General features: G+C 38.8%; 1 protein-coding gene across 5 annotated transcripts in view; it reads right to left on the minus strand.

The window, feature by feature from the left end:
• The window catches only part of SLC38A10 (solute carrier family 38 member 10), a 94,982-nt gene extending 78,573 nt beyond the window's left edge, over nt 1–16,409 (minus strand). For 2 of the 5 annotated variants that reach the window (XM_058166216.1, XM_058166215.1), the window contains exons 1-2: nt 16,077–16,409; nt 4,710–4,827 (exon numbers count right to left, since the gene is read on the minus strand). In XM_058166216.1, coding sequence (XP_058022199.1) covers nt 4,710–4,827; nt 16,077–16,181 — 223 coding nt within the window. In that variant the 5' untranslated portion in view covers nt 16,182–16,409. The other 3 variants (XM_058166217.1, XM_058166220.1, XM_058166219.1) reach the window with 3 other exon arrangements.
• Nucleotides 16,410–24,807: the final 8,398 nt, after the last annotated feature.

Consider the following 24,807-nt stretch of genomic DNA (forward strand, 5'->3'; position numbering starts at 1 on the left):
GGTTTTATTCTTCGTGGAAGTAGCCACTGGGATTGTCTAGAAGAATGTTCTCTGGCATTCTATTGTTCACATGGAAAAAAAAAAGCTGCTTGTGAGCAGTTATTTAAACATGTAAGCCAGACCATATAGCCTCCCACTGATGTTTAGGAATAAATGCCTGCTTTTGTCATTAGAAAAGGAAGAACCTACTTGACCAAATCCTTAGAAATAAACCCAGCTGTAAATACAAGTTAATAAACCAAATTCATTCATTTGTGTGTGCTCAAGATCATCGTCATTTTGGACTTTCATTGGGCATCGTGTCAGTGTCAGAAGAAAACCAACTGACAAGGCAATAGCATGAGAAATAGCAACCTTTCAGAAGCGAATTTAGTGTTTCTGGAGTAAAATTAACTGGAAAAGGGATGGATAGAAGGCTTCTGTGAGAAACTGGAAATGACTAAGGGGACTAATGTTCTAGCCAGCTCAGAATTCTGGGAGTTGAAGTCCACAAGTCATAAAAGGGTCATAGTTTCCAGCCCCTGTTCTAGGGCATCAAGTTATTCCTATTGGTTACAATCAAGATCCAACACTAGGGATGATATCCTTTGGGTGTCAAAGTCGCCATGTTACGCTGCTGTCACGTGATCTTTTTCTCATTTGTGGAGCCGGGGTGGACGTGGCCTGTGCATGACGCATCTGGCCTGCGGGCCACCAGTTTGACACCCCTGCATATTGGGCTACCACTCAAACTATTCCTAGCCACTGTAACCATAGCAACACATTCTGGTTACCGGTGGTTTGTAAGGACTATAGTCCAACCCTCTTAAAAGGTGCCAAGTTGGAAGAGGCTGCCCTTTAGTTTATACAGCTGTGGACACAACATTTTTTTGCATTTATATCACACCTTTCCTCTGAAAGTTCAAGTTAGGATATATGAGGGTCCCTCTCATTATATCTCCGGAGCAACAATCTTATATGGTATACTAGGCTAAAAAAAGGGGGACTGACCCAAAGTACCCAAAGAAACTTCATAACTAGGTGAAGATGGATTTCAACCAAGTTCACACCCAAAGTTTAAGTTTATCAGATATACTGGGGAGGAAAATATTAAGCTTTCATCTCATACACTAAGTATGTTTATCTATTCTATCCCAAATGTAACTTTATTCCCTCATACGTCTTTATTGCTTTTTAACAATTTCAATCATACTGAATTCTATAGTCATGGTTAATATTGGTTCCAGGTAAATAATAGTTTTAACGTTTTAACTGCTGAAACTGCTAGTTAGCTGCCCACCCCAAGTTAAATATGTAAATAAAAGACCTTCCAAATCTCCCAACACCTATTTATAACATATAATCTAAAATACTTCCAATCAAAGTAAAATATATTCATTATAGTCTTCACAAATGAGCCCAACATTTCCATTGCCTAAGCAAGACAGGTGTTAATGAGTTTTGCCCCATTTTATGAACTTCCTTGCCTCAACTGCTGAGTGAATCGTTGCAGTTATTAAGGTAGCAATGGCTGTTAAGTGAATCTGACCCCCCCATCGACTGTGCTTGTTAGAAGATTGCAAAGTGTGACCTCATGACCCCCGGGACACTGCAAATGTCATAAAGACGTGCCAGTTGCCGAGCATCCAAATTCTGATCATGTAACCATGGGGATGCTACAACAGTTGTGTGAAAAATAGTCAGGTCAACTTTTTTCAATGCTGTTATAACTTCAAACAATCACTAAATGAACGGTTGTAAGCTGAGGACTAGCTGTATCACTATGTATGTGTTAGATATTATACATATTTATACTCTGTCTGTTTTACTTCATGCACCTTTAAGGCAGTGTACCCAAAGCAATCCCCCTATCTCCATGATGGTGAACCTATGGCATGCATGCCAGAGGTGGCACGCAGAGCCCTCTCTGCTAGCATGCGTGCCATTACCCCAGGTCAGATCTCCGTGGCGTTTCTTTCGTGAGCTTCTGTTTCTCTGCAAACGACAAAGTCCCTTGGGAGATAGGGCGGTATAAAAATGTGATTAAATAAATAAATAAATAAATAAATAAATAAATAAATAAATAAATAAATAAATAAAAACAGAAGCTCACGAAAGAAAAAGATCTTACCTCTTGCTGTGCTGCCAGTGTTGGGATGCCCCATCTCCCACCGGCTAGCTGGTCTTTGGGTCTCTGCTGTAGATGTGCGCATATCAGCAGGCATGGCTGCACCTTTCAGTTTGGCCATGGGCACGCGGGCAATTTGGGCACTCGGTGTCTAAAAGGTTCGCCATCACTGCTCTATCTTTTTCCACTGAGGTACTAACCAGTCTGTTTAAATTCAAACCAAGTAGCCAAAATGAGAAAAATTTAAAGCAAGCTCCAAATCTGGGTTTAAATAAAATGACTTCACCCTTTTAACTTTGTTCAAGACACTAGATTCCAGCTTTGCTCTACCCTTAAGAACAACTAGAACTGCAGCACAGCGAGCCCCATTTCTTGACATGGACTTGTCTTTGAACTTGGCAGTATATGAGGAATCGTTAAGCAAATGGTGTTCTCTATCTTCAGAATTTTGATGGTGTACAAGGTTATTTCTATATCTGCAAGAACTGTTCTAGAGTATCAATCAAATCTTTGTTATGCTCATAGACCAACATAATTTTAGAGTAAGGACGTCCTGGTGTTCACATATACTGCAGAACTTGGAGTCACAAAGATAAATTGAGGTTGGACACTTTGGGTATTAGTTCCACATCTATGCCTAGAAAATACACAGGCAATGTTAAAGGATAAGTTATTTTAAATTATCCTTTCATAGCTCCATAATGGTTTAAAAATAAATATAAAACACACCGTTCTTAGTTTCTAACAGACAAACACTACTGATTTGTTGGACTCATAACAAATGTTCCTTCACCCTTCCACCCCCTTCCAAATAATGTTTAGAGGTGTTTTGTTTATTCCTATTGTTTCTTGGCTGCTTTGGCTCTTGTAGCCAAAGCTTTGAATGTTCTTCCGGAAGACGTAGCTTAAATTAAGTTAATTTGTAAACCATTCATGCATCCTTCAAAGCTGCCAAAGCCTCCCACAGAATCAGCTTAGGTTCTGCCAGGATCGCTTGCAGCTGGACCGGTGTAGAAGAAAGGCAATGACAAAGGCTGCTGTGTGTAGTTGCTCAACCTTGATGCATCAGGATGACTCTAGCAGTAAAGCCTTCCCTTGGGCTAAGGATGCCTTTTTCCCAGGCATTCTCCCCACTTTGGCTGATGGCATCTCTCCCAGGGCAAAGGCAGGCAAAAAAAAAAAAGGGGGGGGGGAAGCTATTTCTTTCCGCACCAATGTTTATGTGCCAGAAAGTTTGGAAGCATTTACTGACCCTTCTGTGTTTCTAAGCTGCTTAGTTTTAGAAAGTGAAGGGAACCTCTTATTCCTGGCAGACAACCCAAGGTAAACAGGACTTAATGTATTCAGTCAAAAGGGGAAGCGTATAAAGACTTATTGTGACACAGAAAGGGAAATCAATGATTATGGGCATCTGGTGTTAAGGAGGAAGAGCTACATTTGATCCCCCTCTTCCTCTCCCTCAAGAGAAAAGAGTTATAATTAAGCATATATTTTGCCGTTAAGATTTAACCTTCAAGGCCACAGGTCTTTTTGGGGTGTTGTTGTTTTTTCCTTGCTGCCAATGGACATATTTTGCAATGCTTACACTGTGCAGCTAAATGAGGTAGCCTCGGGCAACGGAGGAACTGGGGGTAGCCGTCTTTCAGCAGTCACTAAGGAGACTGCACACTGCTTTAAATCCTCTTTTCAGCAGAGAAACCAGCTAATTCCCTACTCTGACTCCCCAAGAGGCACCTCAGGAAACACATGATGGGGGTTACAGCTGTGGGAGGCCAGAAAACAGCATATCCTGTCATGAGAATCTTTCACCTCTGCCACCCCCCAGGGACAAACTCCACCTCTGCAATGAGCAAACTTTAAATGGGTAAAGGCATTCGCCCTTCTGCAGCAGCCGCCTAAAAGAAAGTTCGAGAGAGAATATCCCAGCCCTGCTTGTGACCTGTTTTCCAGCAAAGAGAATGCATACCAAGCAGAAATGTTTGAATCCTCAAGGCCTGGCCACGTATCTGCTCTGCTCCGCCGTTCCATCCCTCAATCTTTGGGAATCAGAGGAGAGGTCAAAAATAGATGGTGATCCTGGTGCCAAGACACAACAGCGAACTAAAGAGGAAGAGGACCGCTGGTCCTTGCCAAAAAACCACACACATGAATCTTGCAGATGTTTCAGTGTTCTTGGCTGCTTGAAACTTGGAACATTGTTTCCCTTAACCTCCCCCTTAAGCTGCCATAAGCATACACTCCAAGAAGAGCATACTAGGGTCTCTACTGGCAGAACCCAACATCCTCAACAACATGCTGGACAGGGGAAGTGAGTGGGTTTGAGCAGAGACCAACACTATATAGCAGACATGAAGAACCTCTCTTTGGACCCTTCCCTTCTTTTTAATCCATTGAACTGAAGCATTCTATATCATCTCTGAAGAATTAAATCTGTATGCTAAGAATGCTTGCTATATAAAGGAGAAGAGAAATATTCGCTGGGGTAGGGAAGGAACACATTTTATATACTGGGAATAATCCAGCCATACTAATATGAAGTTGTAAATTAGGAAACAGGAAGAAAAGACTGGGATGAAACCACCGTCAAGTTGAGCATGCTCACCTAGTCCAGGATAGGTCCTGCGTTTGCTGAGATTGGCTGATTTCACTAGGAACATACAGGATTGATGAGTCATCCAGGAGCAGAAAAAAAGCAGCAGGGCTCCCAGAAAGATGCCACACTACAATAGGAAGGGGAAATCGTGTAAATACTAAACAAATAATCATCATCTCCACCCCAAAAACAGTTCTTCTTTTATGTATTCCTACTGCCATTCCATGTCACCTAGACGCTGCCATGTTTTTATTTGCAATCACACACTGGCCCTTTAAAGGAGATTCCCTTGCTTCTGAGCAATAACCAGTCAAAATGGAACATATGCTCTTCCTTCCTTCCTTTTTCTTCCTTCCTTCCTTCCTTCCTTCCTCTCCATTTCTTTCTCTTTCCTTTCCTTCCCCCCTCCCCTCTCTCTCTCACACACGAGTTTATGGCAAAGACATAGAGCAGCCACCTATTTACTAAATGGTTCAGTTGCAATACCTCCTTGCTTGGAAAGAGAAGCCAAAGCAATTTATGGAAGAGAAAAACCTTCCTGCCCTGCTGTTGTGACAGGTTTTGGGCCTATTCCAGAACAGTGATCTGTCTTTAGCTACTACCAGATTCATGTTAAACAAGTTAGCATGCTGTTGATCCAGGGGTTTGAACTCCTCTGCACAAGTAAAACTGGCTGTTCTATCCACTTACAGCATAAACATAAATTACCCTGTTAGCTACCTGTCCTGAAAGCATTGTGCCGGTTTGCTCTCTGGACACATTTGCAGAGGAAGTGGAAGGAGTTTGGGGGAAAGAGGGGGAGAGAACCTGAATGGCTGAACATTTATGAAAACAATGCATGACACTGGACAGGAACAAGTGGTGCTACATTTTAATCACAGCTGCTATTTGTTCTGTTTTAATCAAAGGAGTTGCAGCTTTTGAAGCTTCTGGCAACTGTATGCATAACAAACCAATGACCTATTCTAAGGACCCTTTAAATCCAAAGAGCTGTAAAAGCCTTTTTCTTCAAGGGAAGGTTTATTGACATCAGTTAGTAACTCCAGTATTGAAACAACCAAAGTCTTCCGAATGTTCCTTAAAGAAACTTCCCTGGCACATTCCCCCACCCCCCACCCCCGGAGCGCACACACACACACAAAATGAAGATTATCACAGCCATTTCCAGATATAGCAAAATAGGACCTGCTCATAGAAAGGCTACATTCATGCAATCTTACTGGGCAGAAGTTGTAAGGGAATTAGCATTCTATTACCATGATCTTCCACCATACCATCCACGCAAGCAAAGACCACAGCATCTATTATCAGCAGCTGGTAACAAGTGTTGCCATGCATTAGGAAAGCATCTGTGACCAGATGTTCATGTGCATAACCACATATCACTTGGTGGTAAGCATTTTTACAACCGCAAGCACTTAATTACTAACAGCAGTCCACCTCCTGTTAAGTCCAACACAGGAAAATCAACTATGCCCGTGAATGTCCCATACACTGGATGGGATTCTTGTTTAATTATCAGATCTCCACGGCCTAAAACAGAGACATGAGGGGCTCTTTGCTGCAGCAGCAATATCAGAATTATAAGCAGACAGACAGACAAAGAAGAGTTGATGCCAAACAAGGCAGTGCCACGTAGAAATCTTCTACAACTTCAATAGGTATAAAACCCCTTCCAACATCCCTGCTATCTTACACAATAACTCTTTCAACATCCCCACTTTCCTGGGATTATCTAATTTTCATGTTTACATTTGTAGTTGCAGAACAAGCCCTGTTAAACGTAAGAGCATGCTCTGAAATTATATGCAAGATTGCATTTCCCTATAAGGAATGCATAAAACCCTTCCATACTTCCACCTCTCACAATACTAGACAACACAGTATCAACAGTACAGACCTTCAAATTTCTAAGTTCTACCATATTGCAAGATCTAAAATGGATAACTAACATCAAAAACGTCATCAAAAAAGCACAACAAAGAATGTTCTTTCTGCACCAACTCCGAAAGCTCAAACTGCCCAAGGAGCTTCTGATCCAGTTCGACAGAGGAATTATTGAGTCTGTCACCTGCATCTCCAAAACTGTCTGGTTTGGTTCTGCAACCCAACAAGACAGGCACAGACTTCAGAGAATAATTAGAACTGCAAAAAAAACAATTGCTACCAACCTGGCTTCCATTGAGGACCTGTATACTGCACGAGTCAAAAAGAGGGCTGTGAAAATATTTACAGGCCCCTCAAATCCCGGACATAAATTTGCTTCAATTCCTACCCTTAAAACGACGCTATAGAGCACTGCACACCAGAACAACTAGACACAAGAACAGTTTTTCCCCGAACGCCATCACTCTGCTTAACAACTAATTCCTACAACACTTGTCAAATAATTTACTAAGACCGTATTACTATTATTCTTCTCTTCCTTACTAGTATTTATCTCTTCCCACTTATTACTATAACCATGTTCCCATCACCCATCTCCTTCCACTTATGACTGTATGACTGTAACTTTGTTGCTTGTATCCTTCCGATTTATATTGATATGTTTTCTTGATTGCTTATTTGTACCCTATGACTATCATTAAGTGTTGTACCTTATGATTCTTGATGAACGTAACTTTTCTTTTATGTACACTGAGAGCATATGCACCAAGACAAATTCCTTGTGTGTCCAATCACACTTGGCTAATAAAAAATTCTATTCTATTCTATTCTATTCTATTCTATTCTATTCTATTCTATTCTATTCTATTCTATTCTATTCTATTCTAAATCAATGGATGCTTAAAGGATAGGTATCTTACAAGGAAATATGGTCTAAGCTAAGACTTGTTTGCAGGATATATTCCATATTCAACAAATAGCTAGGAACCAGGCAGTATTATATCTTATATCTTAGTTTATCATAGTTTAGTTTGGTGGTTAAAGTACTAGGCCAGAAAGCAGGGGACGCTAAGTTCTAGGGCTACCTTACCCATGAAAACCAGCTGGGCCAGTCCCTCTCTCTCAGCCCAATCCACCTCACAGAATTGTTGTTGTGGGGAAAACAGAAGGAGGAAGGTGTGTTGGATATGTTTGTTGCCTTGAGTCTTTTGTAAAAATAATAAAGGAAGGATACAAACAAACAAATATATCTAAATTAACCCAAAGTTAAAGATGACAAGAGCAGGCTTTTTGATGTATGAATTTGATCAAAGAATTATGTTCATTTTTGACTAATCATCTATTCCATCAAGAAATACCTTGATGTAGAACTACATGTGAAAAATATAACTACATCATGGTGCCATCTGTTACCAGACCTACTTAAATGACTCAAGTGTTTTGCTTTGCTTCATGTTAATGCCATCTGTTGGGAAAAAGATGGAACTAACCAACAGCTAACATCTTGATTGGTTGAAATCTTCTGATAATAACAATTTTAACTATTTCCAACAATTGTTTTCCAATCTTTTAATTTTTTTGTAAAAAAAAGAAGAAGAAGAAGAAGCAATGTCAGCTTATTTATTTTCTTAGCAGCTTAAAAAATGTACTCAACAAGTTTAGCTTCTTACTTTCTTGAAGCCTGTGTTGTAAGACTACGTAATTATCAGGACTAAAAACAATAAAGACATTTGTGGCATGAAATTTTAATAGACCACCATTATACACAAGGAATATTAAGCTGAATGAAAATGATAACATCAGAATGAGGAGTATGGGTCAATCATATACATACATACATTAGTTGATAGGTGCAAATAGTAAGGTTAGGAGATAAAATGCAAAAGCTGCAGATAGCGTGAATAACTTATTTAAATTGAAATTCACAAAACTGTTACTGGGGTCTGACATAAACATTCTTGCATTACTGATATGTGTGATGTGACAAGGACCTTCTTTTCTCTCTTTTCAGTTTTGTGTAATAAACACAAATCATGAACCAGACCTTGGATGAGCCTGAAAAAACTAAGCAGACTTGGTTAGTAATTAAGACTAGACTGAGAAGGCAAATAAGATCCCAGAAGAAGGGAATGGCAAACTTTCATTAATCTTGCCAAGAGAATAACCTGAATGTACATTTCAGAACAAGCTGACATTTTGTAGGAATTATTAACTAGATAGTAGTTATCTATATTGTAGTAATTATTAACTATCTAAGTAGCATCTACCTGATCCCAGCTGTTTTTGAAAAGTGAAGCAAGGTTGGACCTGATGGAGTTTGGATAGAAAATCCCAAAGGTTTTAGGCTAGATTGGAAAATATTTAAAAAAAAAAAAAAAAAAGCTCAGAATAATTCAGAATCTTTACAGAATAACAAAGGGCTCTCAGAACTCTTCTAATCCAACCCCCAGCTGAAGCAGGAGACCTTATACCAGGGGTAGTCAACCTTTTTATACCTACCGCCCACTTTTATATCTCTGTTAGTAGTAAAATTTTCTAACCGCCCACCGGTTCGGGGGCAGATGCATGAGCTATTCTTGGACGAGGTTCTTTTGTTTGCGGTCACACTATAGCGCCATTTAGTTTCACTTACATAACGTGAACTAAACTTATGCACGAGCGATACAAATAGTATATTTTCAGAAATGTAAACTGTCACAGGGAATTTTATGAAAACCTAATGAAAATGTTTTTAAATAATGCTATGAAAATTTTTAAAAAGTCAATTAAATTTTAAAAAAGGAAAATGCTTCAATATCGGACAAAACCCCTACCGCCCATCATGAAAGCTGGAATGCCCACTAGTAGGCGGTAGGGACCAGGTTGACTACCACTGCCCTATACCATTACAGACAACTGGCTGTCTAGACTCTTCTTAAAGTGATGGAGCACCCACAATTTCTGAAGGCAAGCCATTCCAGTGGTTAATTGTTCTCACTGTTAAGAAATTTCTCTTTAGTTCTAGGTTGCTTCTCTCCTTGGTTAGTTTCCATCCATTGTTTCTTGTCTTGCCTTCTGGTACTTCGGAAAATAGGTTGACTTCCTCTTCTTTGTGGTAGTCCCTCAAATATTGGAATACTGCTATTATATCACCAGTCCTTCTTTTCACTAGATTAGACAAACCCAATTCCTGCAACCATTCTTCATATGTTTTAATCTCTAGCCCCTTAATCCTCTTTGTTGCTCCTTTGTACACCTTGCTAGAGTCTCTACATCTTTTTTTATAATATGGTAACCAAAACTGGATGCAGTATTCTAAGTTTGGTCTTACTAAGGCTTTATAAAGTGGTACTAATACTTCACGTGATCTTGATTCTATCCCTCTGTTAATGCAGCTAGGACTACATTGGCTTTTTTGGCTGCTGAGGCATATTCATAGTTCATATTTAAGTGATTGTCCACCAGGGCTCCAAGATCCTTCCCACAGTTACTGCTATTGAGCCAGGTTTCACCTAATCTATAAAAGTATTTTTTTTTCTTGCCTAAGTGTAAACCCGTACTTTTTTCTACATTAAATTTCATTTTGTTAGACAGGACTCAGTGTTCAAGTCTATAGAGTTCCATCTGGATCTTGAGCCTATTTTCTGGGGTGTTGGCTACTCCTGCCAGTTTAGTATCGCCTGCAAATTTGATTATTTCCCCTTCTATTCACTCATCTAAATCATTTATGAAGATGTTGAAGAATACTAGGCATAAACTGGAACTTTGGGGTACCCCACCGCTTACTTCCCTTCATGTAGATGTAGTTCCATTTAGGACTATACATTGAGTGCGATTTGTCAGTTATATCAACAGATATACAGTGAACTATTCTGAGTTTTCCTATTATCTTCATTTATATGATATGTAATGTAATGCACAATATGTTGAGAAACCTTGCATTGAAAAATGTGGCAGAATTGGGAACTTCAGATGACATGCTATGGAATAGTAATTGAAGAATGCAGCATTGGTGTAGATATTGACCTCATGTCCTATTTACAGACTATTCATTGGCATTTGGCTAGCACAATGGAAAGTGGCATTCTGGACTAAATAAATCTTTTATAGAAGCCACTAGAGCCCTTTGTAAGTTTATCTCCTAGGGGAGCAATGATAAAATGACACTCTTGAAATGTATTGGGCTATAGCTTCTATTATCTCCAACATTTTATCTAATGGTTGCAATGGCTGGGAATTTCAGAATTAAATTCCAACACATTTGGAGAGTGCCGAATTAAGGAAGACAATTAGAGGAAGCTGCATATTCATTTACTATAATATGTATGTCACTTATTCATTAGACAGGCAACTTCGCTTCTGTGTATGTCAGTATTTCTCAACCTTAGCCACTTTCAGGTATGTGGACTTCAACTCCAAGAATTTTCCAGCCAGCCATGCTGCTGTATGTGATGCACGTATAATATAGTCCCATATTGAGGAAAAAAGGAGTATACATTTTTCTTAATTACTGAAAAAAACATATTCCAGGACTCTTTGTTCTCTAAAGCCACGTAATGCAAACTTTATCTTTTGTGTGTGCCTTTAAGTCAATCCTGACATCTTCCTGGAAACATCCCTGCAGTTTTCTTGGCAAGATTTCAGAAGGGATTTGCCACTGCCTTCTTCCTAGGACTACAGAGAGTGTGACTGGCACAAAGTGACCCAGCTGGTTTGGGGCCTAAAGTGGAAGTAGAGTAAGGTGGGACTATAATTCACAGTCTCCTGGTTTCTAGCCTGATGCCTTAACCACCACACCAAATTGGCTCCTAAGAAATGTATCTGGAGCTTAGACATACAGGTAATTTCTTAATATGAAACAACCTGGGGTATACGTTTCTAAAATCTGATTACATTGGATTCCACAACGTAAAAGCCTCTCAACATCCAGAAAAGTAATATATGGCAATGGCGAGGGGGAAGAAAAAATAGAAAAAAAGTAACAAGATTTATATGACTTTCATATAAGATTACTTTTAATGATGAACAAAAATACTTTGTCATTTTTCAATTTATAAAACATAAAGCTTTTTTGTGCCCGTCAGGCAAGTCACACAGATGAACAGAAGCACCAGGTTATAACAAACATGACCGGAAAATATAAGAGAGCATTAAAGAATTAACAAATCTTGGAATTCATGTAGCAAGAGAACCCTTACTTTTACATGCTATCCTCTTTTATATCAATAATGCAGGATAGATGTTCTAAGAACAGAAAATATAACTCGATTTAAAAAGAATACAAAATAAGAATAAAAAGACGAAACACAAACCTTGAGCAAGGTAACAAGCGAGCCATGCTACTGCTCCTAAGGTGAATATTCAACCTATATATTTTATATAATAATCATTAATGCAAGATAACACAGTAAGCAGTTTGGAAATGGCTTAAAATATTTTTTTCCACCAAAAAAAAAAAGAATTAATCCCTGACCAAGAGAAAAGGAAGTGCAATAATGTCAGTTTCAATATACAAAATACTATATACTTCAATGGATAATTAGAACTGCAGAAAAAAAACAATTGCTACTAACCTGCCTTCCATTGAGGATCTGTATATTGCATGAGTCAAAAAGAGGGCTGTGAAAATATCTACAGACCCCTCACATCCTGGACATAAAAGACTCAATAGGGCACTGCACACCAAAACAACTAGACACAAGGGCAGTTTTTTCCCAAATGCCATCACTCTGCTTAACAACTAATTCCCACAACACTGTCAAATAATTTACTAAGACTGTATTACTATTATTCTTCTCTTCCTTACTAGTATCTATCTCTTCCCACTTATTACTATAACCATGTTGCTTGTATCTTTCAATTATATTGTTTTTATTTGTTTCCTAGTATGATTTGATAGCTCATTAGTAATTTTGACTATCACTAAGTGTTGTGTCTTTTTAGTCTTGATGGATATATTTTATTCTCCTTATGTACACTGAGAGCATGTACACCTTAGGCAAATTCCTTGTTTGTCAATCATACTTGGCCAATAAAGAATTCTACCATGAGACTTCCGATTGGCTCCATGGGTGATGGAGATGGTCTTTTTAGACTGCCAGCCCCGTGATCACGTTAGAGCCGTCTAGACAACGCAAATCAGCTGTCTGACGGCTCGGAAACCTTTCCCTCAGGAGAAGAGGGAAAGGTGAGTGTACGGGCGGAGGTAGAGCTTCACGGAAAGCCCCAGGAGTGATTCTAGGGGCTTGAGGGTGAGAGCTCCCTGTTTAAGCCCGAGAGCTCCAGATCCAGGACAAGCCTGCTTTTCAGCAGACCAAATCACCGCGACCATCTCTGCGATCAATATGATAATTTAAATTGATAAACGGCAATGCAGACAGAGCAATGTCAGGAAGGTGGATAAATGTAAGTATCAGACCTTAACTCCGTTTTTAAATAGTACCTGAGAAGAGTACTTAAGAAGAATAAGAAAATGGCGTTTCTATCTAAAAAGGCGTGAAAGCGAAAGTTAAGGAAGTTCTCATTAACAAGGCTAGCGCTCTTAGTTCCGTTTAAACTTGTTGGAATTTACACTTACATGAAGATTTTATAAGGAGTGAAATAAGATATTCTCTTTTGTTTTTTTGAAAAGATTACAGACTTACTGAAATTGTTGCAAAGTATAAAATTAAACTGAGAAATGGATCTTAAAGATACAAAGTTTAATGTTAAGGACGGAGGAGCCTCGTCATTTCAAATACATAAGTTACAGGAAGATATGAAAAAACTTTTAAAGGGACTTTTAAAGGAAGTCTTGGAGTCACAATTTTCGGTTATAGATCAAAAATTTAAGCAGATTCAAGAGGAAATCCTGGAAATTAAAGATCAAAATGAGGATATAAGAAATGATGTGTTGGCAGCATTTAAATGACTGTGTGAATGTGTGATTCAGTTGGATGAAAGAGTAGAAGAAATCAATCAAGTTAATTTGAATTTGGAAAATAAAATAGAGGAAGTTCCGAAAAAGGTGGAGAAGGTAGACGATGAATTGGTGGTGTTGCAATTTAAATCAATGGAGTTTGCTCTGAGTGTTAGAGGACTTAAAGAAAATAAGCAAGAGAATTTAAAAGAAATTTCTGCAGTGGTTTTTGCACAGGTGACTGGAGAGCAACCAGAAGATGTTGTAATTCAAATTGAAAAAATATATCATGTTAATTCTAAGGTTGCCAGACAGAAATTACCAAGAGATATTGTGATTTATTTTACAACTAGGAGGATGAGGAATGAAATTTTACAAGCATCTTATAAAAATAAAATCCAAATATTAGGACAAGAGATATTAATTTTGAAAGAAATACCTATTAAAATGTTAAAAGTAGAAAGGATTTTGCTTTTTTGGTGGATGAGCTTAGAAATCATCAGATATGGTTTAGATGGGATGTTCCAGCTGGTTTAACAGTAAATCATACAGGAAGAAGATATTGTCTTAATATAGTATCTAAAGCAAGATATTTTTATAGTAATGTATTAAAGGCTGGAAGTCCACATCAAATAGTTGGGATTAAAACTGATGCAGAAGAAACATTGGAAAAAGTAGGGGATGTAAAGGAGAAAAGATTGAGTCAAGTGGTTATTAAATGTAGAGAACAAGGAGTAAAGAAGCAACAATTTCAAGTGAACAAAGTTTCTCTTTATGGGAAAGGTTAAATTATCATTAACTTTTGTTAACTTATATATGTTTGTAAGAATAGTTATTTGGAATTTGTAAAATTTATTTGTATCTTGTTTGAATTTATAATTTAAATGTTGGAGATGTGACTATAGGGATGCTATTTGTTTATATATGGTTGAATTGTCAACAACTGAATTATTTGATTTGGGGGAGTTTTGATAAAAACAGAACAAGAAATGGACTTAAGGAATGTATGAAAATGGCTATAAATTATTTGGTAATTTATAGTGTGGATATATGGGGAAGAAGTGGGATTAAATGTAAATGGTATTGTTTGAATTTATATTCTAAATGTTGGAGTGATTGTAGTAATGCTAGCTGATTATATGTAGATTGTTAAAATCTAAATTCATTTGGATAAAAAATAAGGTAATGATAATAATAGAATAAGAAACGGAGTATTAAGGATTGGATAAAAAAGACATTACTTATTATTATGTATGATGGATCTATAAATCTGGTGGACTATACAAGATATTACTTCAAAGAATAATAGGGAGTAAATTGATTTTAATTTTAATATCAACAATTGGACTTTCGTTATTGAAATATTGGAAGATGGAATATTATATACTGTTGAAGATTGGATACTAAAATTAATGAACTTGAAAGAGAAAGCAGAAACTTTAGTGTACTTAAGACTGTCTACGAAAGAATATTGGAATGGAGAAGAAGGACTGAAAAGCTAAGAATGGATAGAATGTAATTGTAATAGTTTGTTCTCTTTTCTTTTCTTTTCTTTTTTTTGAATAGATAAGGGGAGTTAAGGTACTAGGGGAAGGATGGAAGTTTATGGATTGTTTGCTTATTCTAGTTTATGACTGCTAGGTGACATATCCTGTATTTTGCTCTGGGAAGTCGGGGGGGGGGGGTTGGGTGAGGGAGGGGACAGGAGGAGGATTGGAGGGTGGAAGCATGGGTAAAAATGTTTGTAAAACTTTTTGAATAAATTTTTTTTAAAAAAAGAACTCTACCATGCAAATATGCAGAACATCTGACACACATGGAGAAATATGTCCCTCTGACTTAGTTAGTACCTGGCTTAGTGCCTGGTTTTGTCCCTGCAGTTTTCTTGGCAAGAATTTCTGCAGTGTTTTGCCATTGCTTCTTTCCTAGGACTGAGAGGTAAAGGCTGACCCAAGGTCAACCAGCTGGCTTTCTGCCTCAGGGTTTCTAGCTTGGTGCCTTAACCACTAGACTAAACTGGCTCTTTAGAATGGATAGTGGTTAGAACGGGATTCATTTAAAAATCCGGCAAATAAAAATAAATAAATAAATAAGTAATAAAAGGGCATAAAGCTTAGCATAAAAGTGGGGGAGAAAGGGCAAAAGGTGACCATAAGGACCAGTTTTAAACGGGCAAGAGAATAGAATAGAATAGAATAGAATAGAATTTTATTGGCCAAGTGTGATTGGACACACAAGGAATTTGTCTTGGTGCATATGCTCTCAGTGTACATAAAAGAAAAGATACAAAGAAAAGAGCAAACCCCATCTTTAAACCGACAACAAAATTAATGCACGAAATTAAAAAGAGTAGTTTTAATTCTCTTCCCCTGGGCTCCCCATGGTCCATCCACTAACTGAATATACCAGGAGCAACTTTTCCAACACAAAAGATGCTCAGGAACGGGAAGGAGGGCAGTTCCTGAAAGGTCTACCTTGCCACGCAGACCGACGGAGCCAGGACCGGGTCAGGTGGCTCGAGGGGAAGCCCGGACACGCAGGAGGTGAGATGTCATCCCCGCCATTAACACTTCAACCAGGGAAGGGACCCGCGCGCCGAAATCCAGACTGACCTGTCGGAAGCAGAAGGGCATCGTCAGCACGCTAACCCCGACGATGCTGTTCACGATGTTCATGATCAGGCCCCAGTTGGAACCCGAAGGCGCCGAGGAAGCCATCGCCGAGGAATAAAAAGGGACGCGAGGGAGAGCGGGCAGGTGAAACGGGGAAGGGAGCCTGGGAAGAGGGAGGGCAAGGACGGCTCTCCACGCCCGCACGGAGCGCTAGGCTACGGCCGGGGTCAGTGACCCGCTTCCAGCACCAGCCTCCCACCAAAACAAACTCTTCTCCTGCAAGCCGGCTCCAACCGCACACGTCGCACGCGCTTCCTCCTTTCCCTGCTCTGTTGGCGCTTCCGGGATGCAAAACCACAGAGGGGGGCCTTGCCTAGAGCGGCACGGCTGGAGCAAGCGTTGGACTTGCCCCCGGAGGACTGAAGCCGAGGGGGAGGGGGGGAAGGAGGAGCGAAGTTGCCATAGCAACTCCTTGTGACGCCGGCAGTCGCCGCCTACTAGGCCGCGGCGGAGAGGGAGGGGCGCTTTCCTTTGCTGCTGCTGCTGCAATTGCAATGGTCGGGAAAACGTGGGTCGCCGGGGAAGAGCAAGGCGATGGCGAAGGGTTCCACGTAGGTGGCAGGAAGGTCTCTCGAATTTGGTTTGAATAACGGCGCCTAGTCTCGAGGCGCGGTGAATTTCTACATCAGACGGTCACGTAAAACTATGGGAGATGAATGCGGCAGGACCCATCTGGTGACAGAGAAGCAGCAAGGAAAGGCGCACCCAGCAGCCACTAAAGCAGGGGTCTCCAATCTTGGCAACTTAAAGACTTGTGGACTGCAACTCGCAGAATTCTGGGAGTTGAAGTCCACAAGTCTTAAGGTTGGCAACGTTGGAGACCCCTGCACTAAAGGCTTGAACAAAAGTTATACAAGCTAGTCCTCGACTTAACGGTCACAACTGAGTCCAAGATTTCCGTTGCTAAGTGAAGCATTTGTTTAAGTGAATTTTTCACTTAAACAAATGCTTTACGAATTTTCTTACCACAGTTGTTAAGTGAACCACTGCTGTTGTTAAGTTAGCGACACGGTTCTTAAGCGAGTCTGGCTTCCCCCATTGACTTTGCTTCTCAGAAGGTTGCAAAAAAGGTGATTACATGACTCCGGGACACTGCAACAGTCATAAATATGAGTCGGTTGCCGAGCATCTGAATTTTAATCACGTGACCACGGAAACACTGCAACGGTCATACGTGTGAAAAACGGTCATAACTCACTTTTTCCAGTGCTGTTATAACCTCAAACAGTTAATAAAAGAACTGTTGTAAGTGGAGGACTACCTGTATGGTAGTAGGAGAGCACTGTTGCCTGGTTGCCATGCTCCAGCACTTTTTCTTTCTTGGTTCCTGCACCTGATGAAGACACCATTAACTGTGAAAGTGAATCTCAAGGCTGAACATGGAAGGAGACAGAATACCCATGTGGGTATCTTTCAGCTGCATTTGCAGAACCTGCTTAACCTGGGTACTGAATTAGCCCATTGCTTCACATGGTAAAGGGAATTATAAAGGTGACCAATTGGGTTGGATTTATATAAGAAAACAAAGCCACAAAAATAGCTTAAACAAGGTTAATCTTGCCCAAAGTTGGCATGCTGTGCAAAAGCAGCTTCTAAATCTTTACTTGACATGGTTAAGTGTGTCTTGGAAGCACAGCTTGGTAGCAGCTGACTAAAACATATGCAGTGATAGAGAAGAAATTCCACTACAAAAAAATCATTTTGAAAAAAAAATGGGTAGCTCCATTTCTTATTTTGTCTTAGGTACCTTCTTTCCCAAGGCTGGTTAGAAGAAAAATAATAATCAAACCCCAAAATATGAAAATCTGGATAAGAGTTCAGTAAATTGTCCAATCATCTAGGATCTATGTATGATATAAATTTATATTCCATATACTGGTAGTCCTTGACTTACAACAGCTTAGTGACTATTCAAAATTACAGCACTGAGAAAAGTGACCATTTTTCACACTTACAACGGTTGCAGCATCTCCATGGTCACATGATTGCTAAGTGAGAAAGTTGTTAAGTGAGTTTTGCCCCATTTTATGACCTTTCTTGCCACAGTTGTTAAGTGAATCACTGCAGTTAAGTTGGTAACATGCTTGTTAAATGAATCGGGTTGATTTTGCTTGTCGAAAGGTTGCAAAAGGTGATCAGATGACTCCAGGATACTGCACCCGTCATAAATATGAACCATTTGCCAAGCATCCAAAATTTGATCATGTGACCATGGAGATGCTGCAATAATCACAAATGTGAAAAATCGTCATAAGTCACTTTTTCAGTGTCATCGTAATTTCGAACAGTCACTACATGAATGGTCGAGGACTACCTGTACTCCATTCCTTCAGGAAGTACAGAGCAGCCTCCATATTTCCCCATTTACATTCTTAGAATAACATGAGCAGGGTAGGCTGAAAAAAGTGTGACTGGCACAACATTACACAGCGAATATTCACGTAGATATTTGAATTGGATTTTGCTATTTCGCTTTGTCATGCTAACTAGTACACCACAGGGGCTCTCACTGTACAACTCTGAATATCCATGATGTCCGTAGTTCGGCCTTTGAGTGGAACATCACAGGAATGCTATTATGATAGGTTTAATAGCAATCATTTTCTGGAGCAAAAAAAGATAACTATGACATACAGATCACATTTTGGGCACTAGGCAACAGGCCCACATTTATGGTCATTTGCAGTACCTCCCAGTCACATAAATGCAATTTACAATGTTTTTTGCCATAAACCAGAGTTTGTTTCCAGCCTCTGGCAAAACATACCCATTGGGTACAATGGGTTCACTTAAGAGCCATGGCATTTGCTTAATGACTGCTGCAAAAAAGGTTTTAAAATTGGGTGTGGTCGTGTGATCCACTGGCACAATTTACAACCTAAGAATCCCCCCCCTCCCAAGTTCAATTATAATTGCAAGTCTAGGATTACCTATAGCACATGACAAGGGATATAGACAGGAAGTGCTAAAGTATACCCAGGAAGGAAGAAGACTATGTCTTGGCTGTAGGAATTATGATCATCTGATCACTACCTGATGCTATAGATGTAAGTTTTGGTACAGCACAAATACTTTTTTCCATCCGAACTGTCACTTATTAAGGTTTACCAGATGGACTTTTGAGACGCATACAAAATTGGACAAAGTTCCTTTAAGAAATTGAAAGGACAATGGAGCATGTGTGGATTACTCTAGGGATCTGAGCTCAAGGTTGTGGAATTAATTAGCAGTGAGGAGAGGGGAATTAATACATGCCCCACAAACATTGAGCTAGCCCCAAAGCTGTTTACATGACGATGGCAAACTTTCACATTTGGAGAAATCTTTCATCCTTGAAGCTCCCCAATACCTATTGCACAGTATGCAGGAATCTATGGACTAATTAAGTTTATACAATCATCAATCAGATAGAAACACTTTTATTGCAGTGCGCCACTTCAGGTGGCAGGTGGGAGGTTGCATACTTGAATGCTCACTTATGGGGGGTTTGAACTCCCCACAGGGAGACCCTGCATTTAGCAAACAAGCAATCAGGGAGAAAGCTAGATTGAACTCTTCTCTATGATATGCCTATTTACCTACTCACCAGTGATAATTCATGCTAAGTGATATATTTTGCTCTATAAATGCACAGAGCAAAACTCATTTTCATTTGACTTGTATAGAATAACTTCTAGAAAGATTACATCCTGTGCAGACTAATTTGAAGAAGGGCTATCAGGATTTTATATTTAGCTACTAAATTATCCAGGATAACTTGGATTAGATAGAAATGGTCTTATTCCCCAAGCTGATTCTGCTACTATTTACACCAATAGATATTGCATTGTGTTGCTACATGTCACAAGAGTAAGCATGATCCAATGACTGAATGCTGGAACAGCAGGTGGGAAAAATTTATAACTAAGACCAAATCTTCCTGATATTGCTAAGCAAAAAACAGCAATCATCTATGCTGCGTTATTGTTCCCATGAATTGTATAGATAAGCAATGCAGGCTTCTTGCAAACTTACTTCCTCTTTTGCTTCCTCTTCTGCTTTCAAAATTACCTGTGAAGATAAGGGTTTAAAGAGAAAGACAAATACAACTAACACTAAGAATTATTTTCCAGACTTGGAGAAAAAAATCTTATACGATTTCACAAAGGGTTAATTCTTTTTTGAATATTGCATCAAGAAGTTCTATCTTAAACAATTTCACCTTGCTATCCAGGCCAGGTGCTTTTCCATCACCATTATAGTGTATATGTGTATTTGTTTCTTCATCTCTTTTATTGGTAGTTTAACTAATTTTACAATGACAGCATGGTTAAGCTGTATTGACTTTGCTCATGCCAGATTGGCCCCGCATTGTAGGCCACATCTACGCCCCTGTGATTAAAACAGGCAGTGTTATTTTATTCACTGAATTCTCAGTGAGCAATGGATAAGAAGACTGACTAATTGTCCAACGCTACATAAATATCTCAGGCTGAAGATCTTTCCCCAACGATTGCAATGTATCTACAGAGTTATTCAATCTCCAACCGTTTCTCAGCTTTCTTCAACAGCAAGTGTGGTTCTACTTGCCAAATTGCTTCCTTTACCGAAGTGAACGGTGTCATCACAAGCATTTTGTATAAGGGGGGGTGGGGGGAATCTGAACAAGAACAAAGAACTCTAACCTGATTTTTATTAGAATCTGTCTGTAAGCATGCACAATCTGTGCTGTATGCATGTGTGTATACAATTTTCTATAATCTAAACATTCTGCTTCTCTGCTGTAGCCTGTGACTTAGGAACCCCACCCTGTTATTTCACTTTATCGTTTCTGACACAAGCCAACAGCTGTTTGAAGTTGCCTCTTGTTCTACACTTCAACAAGATTTGTGTTCCAGCCAAGGACTGATACTGAGCGTGATTTTTGTAAACTAACCAGAATTTTTAAACATTCAAAAGGGGGGAAAGGAGTTTGGCACCATGGGTTAGTCCTTTGACTGCTTGCCTGACTTTCCCTTGCTCCTGTTTTCCCCATTCGCCTTTTATGTAGCCCCCAAAGTCATAAAAATGACAACACATCCGATAGAGGGGGATGGATCTAATTTACTGCCAGCAGCCCTATAAAATCACAGATGGGCTGTAGCCTGGGATTTCTCAATTAGATTATATGCTAAAATGAAATTCTGTGGAAACTGTCCCAGGACTGATAGTTAGGATTAAACCTGGAGTTTTAAATGATAAAAATACATATAATTCCAGAAAGCTCGGTTCAGTTTGAGGGATCTGACAAGAGGACATTTCTATTTTGCCCTTATACTAAAATTAGGGTGTGTGAAATTTTTCAACTTTCAATTTTCAAATATTAGAGGTACTCAAAAGTTGTGACATGCCTTGGGGATTGTAAAGATATTTTGGTTACTTTAATATAATTTAGATGTGCTTGGTAAGTACCTACATAAATATAATTTTTAACACTGTTTCATTACTATTATACTGCTTAGCATGACAAATGATGCTAAAGCACAGGTGTTAAATTCAGTTGCATCATGGGCCGGATTGTGACATATCATGTTTTTTGCCTTGGTGGAGCCGGGGTGGGCATGGCCTGTGTGTGATGTATCTGGCCCGTGGGTCATCTGTGCTAAAGGATCTGACCAGCATCCATGACTTTGGGGTATGGAGTATACATAAAGACTTTGTCAGATGGACAGACCTATACCTATTCTGCGTCTAGAAAATGTGACTTCTGCAATGGGTACCATTATGCATATTAGGAAATGCCTATCTCCATAGTCTTAAGAATTGTCAAATTGTTTCTAAAAGCATATTTTCAGGATAATGTATTCAACACTGTGTGTTAAATTCTATACTTCTGTAGGGTATGGCAGTGCTGACGTAAGTTCATTTAGTTCTTTATTATCAATACCAGGAATAAGCAAAATGATGTTTTGGACTACAACCATAGTCTTCCTGTTCTGGTGCATTTAATGACTGGATTGAGATAAATAGTCCTATGTAGCGGACCACTACACTGTATTTACAGTTTGAGAATCAATCATGCAGATGTCCTTTCTGGCATTAGAGCTGGCATTGGATCCATGCAGCAGTCCAATTGCAGAATACTAGAGTAGCATAAATCAGCATTTTTATTGACCTGACCAAATTGTTTATTCCAGCTTCTGACAAGGATTCATGGTGAAGTAGACATTCCTGAAGTAGTAGCACTAGTAGCAATATTGTGGTAGGGATCAGTAGTCAGATGAACTTGGCTGGTGAATCCTCTTTGAAAAAGGAGAACTCGTGAAATTGGCCATTTGTACCCAGGACAGCTTTTCCTCATGATTAAACTGCAGAAACTGAAGTTTTTTGTGATGACTTGGAAGCTGAGCAGCTGGGAAATGGACATAACTATAATATATCCTTTATGAACAAAAGATTTGTCAAGACTCATTTTTAAATCATTTTCAGAAATTGCTTCTTTTCAATTATTAAGAACCTTTGGATCAACAAGCTTGATAGCACTGGATGAATTTTCTTTAATACTTGATGAAGAAGGTTTAAAGAAAATATTACATGCCACACTGAATATACAAATGAAACCAGCTGATGTCTCCATAAATAACGGTATATTCAAATGGCAAACCAAAAGATTGACCTTGATGCTTTTCTTATATTGGTTTTATAAAAGAGAACTGTTAAAATTTGGAGGGAGTTTTTAGGGACAGAATTAAAAAAAAAACACCAGTTCTAAGGCATCTGAAGAGATTAAAGATCAAGATTGTCAAAAGTAAGAGGAAGGAATATAAGGTTGGTTTATTTGAGCAATATTAAAGTAAATATGTTATCTGGTAACCTATAATGGATTTTTGCTGACTTAATGATGAGAATATATTAATTTGTAGATAAGAGATGAGATACAGGAAGTAGAGATTATTTGTTGTATTTTAAGAGATAAGTTACTAAAATTGTTCATAGTGATGAAGAGGAAGTCATTTCTTTATATTTTCTTTTTCTTACTATATTTTATTTATTTATTTTTATTTTCCTTTCCGCGCTATGTCTTTTTTTTCTTTTTATCCCTTTTCTTTTTTCTTTTAGTTTGTGTTAGCTTTTATCTTTTCTAATAGTAATATTTAATCAAATTATTATAAAAAATATCCATGAAGTTTACTTTGCGAATTGTCAGGAATAAAAGAGGCACAATTAGAAAATTAAAGTTCTGGCCAAGGTGTTTTTACTGAGTACTTAAAATGCACCTGTATCCAAAGGAGGTGTATAAAGACTCATCTGGTAAATATGCTGGAAAGAACCTGCTCCTCTACTTTTTCACAGATGGAATTTTTAACAAAATCTCCAGGGCTTTTTTGTACTTAGAAAAATCAGTATCTGGGAAGTAACAGTGGAGAATAGCATGTTTGTTATTTTCCGTAATACATTTTCCTTATTTTCATGGATTAAACATTTCTGTGAGGCTTCTGTATGCTCATGTATGGCAATAAGTTGATATATGCCAATAAGATTTCCTAACATCTATAAGTAGGAAGCTCTATACCATTTCAGACAAAAGGTTGTCCAATCTCTTCTGTACTGTATAGTCCATGTTGCTGAAGCTGTAATATTTCTATTGGCCAAAAAACGATTTGAGTTGATAGCAAAAGAGCTAGAACATGAGTGTCATCACACTGCCGTCACATGATGTTTTGCGGTGTTTTCCCATTTGCGGAGCTGGGGTGGTCATGACCTGTGCATGATGCATCTGGCCCATAGCCCGCCAGTTTGACAGCCCTGAGCTAGAGTAACCTATCATCTATTTGTTGCTCAACCTGACCTTATGGAAGGGTTTCCTATTACTGCAAAAATCTTTTAGTCCCTAAATATTATATTCTCTCAAAAAATTTATTTTAGTTCAACATAGAACTTATCCTAATCAATACGTTATTTGAGGAATTAAATTTTTTGATAAAGGATACTTTATATGATGAAATGAATTGCATTTATATTAAAATTATAGCAATTATTTCTCAATGTATAAAAATTAGCACATGCAAATGTGTTGATCCCAATTTAGCAATTTGGGTGGGTGAGCTTGCTATTTTTGAAATCTAAATACGGTTGGGCTACAAAATGCATAGAAATGTTTTGTTTATGCTAGACAAAAGTTATTGTGTTTGTCAGGACTCTGATAACCAATTTCTCTGCTTGTTTCTATCCCCTTGGCCATAAGCAAGATCTTGATGAACAGTTTGTGCGTCCGTGCGTGCATAAACACACATCCACATACGATGTCAGATTACCTCTGTTTGAACCAAGTGCACCTTCCCATTGGAACAAACTCCCACTGGAACAAACTCCATGCTGTTTGTATAATTTGCTGCAATTGCACTGGCTAGCCACCAGACTTTGTCCTTTGCAGGCCGGCAAGGAGGTAGGCAATTTCTGCCTAATTCCCTCCAGGTGCCACTTAAATTCTTGCATCTCAAAATCAGCAGATTTCTTGATTTTTCCCTGCCCATTTAGAGCAGGGAAAAATCAGTATTCTGAAAGTGGTGCCACTAAATGATTTTTTAAAACATTATTGAATAATTCCTTTTGTTTCCATCATTCAAGCTGCAGATGACAAAATGAGAGGGAGGGCGGGGGAGAGAGAGAAAAAGAGAAAGAGAGAGAATAAAACCTTCACTATGATTTTTTT

This window comes from Ahaetulla prasina, chromosome 2 (genome assembly GCF_028640845.1).
Source record: "Ahaetulla prasina isolate Xishuangbanna chromosome 2, ASM2864084v1, whole genome shotgun sequence".
NCBI classification, from domain to species: Eukaryota; Metazoa; Chordata; class Lepidosauria; order Squamata; family Colubridae; genus Ahaetulla; species Ahaetulla prasina.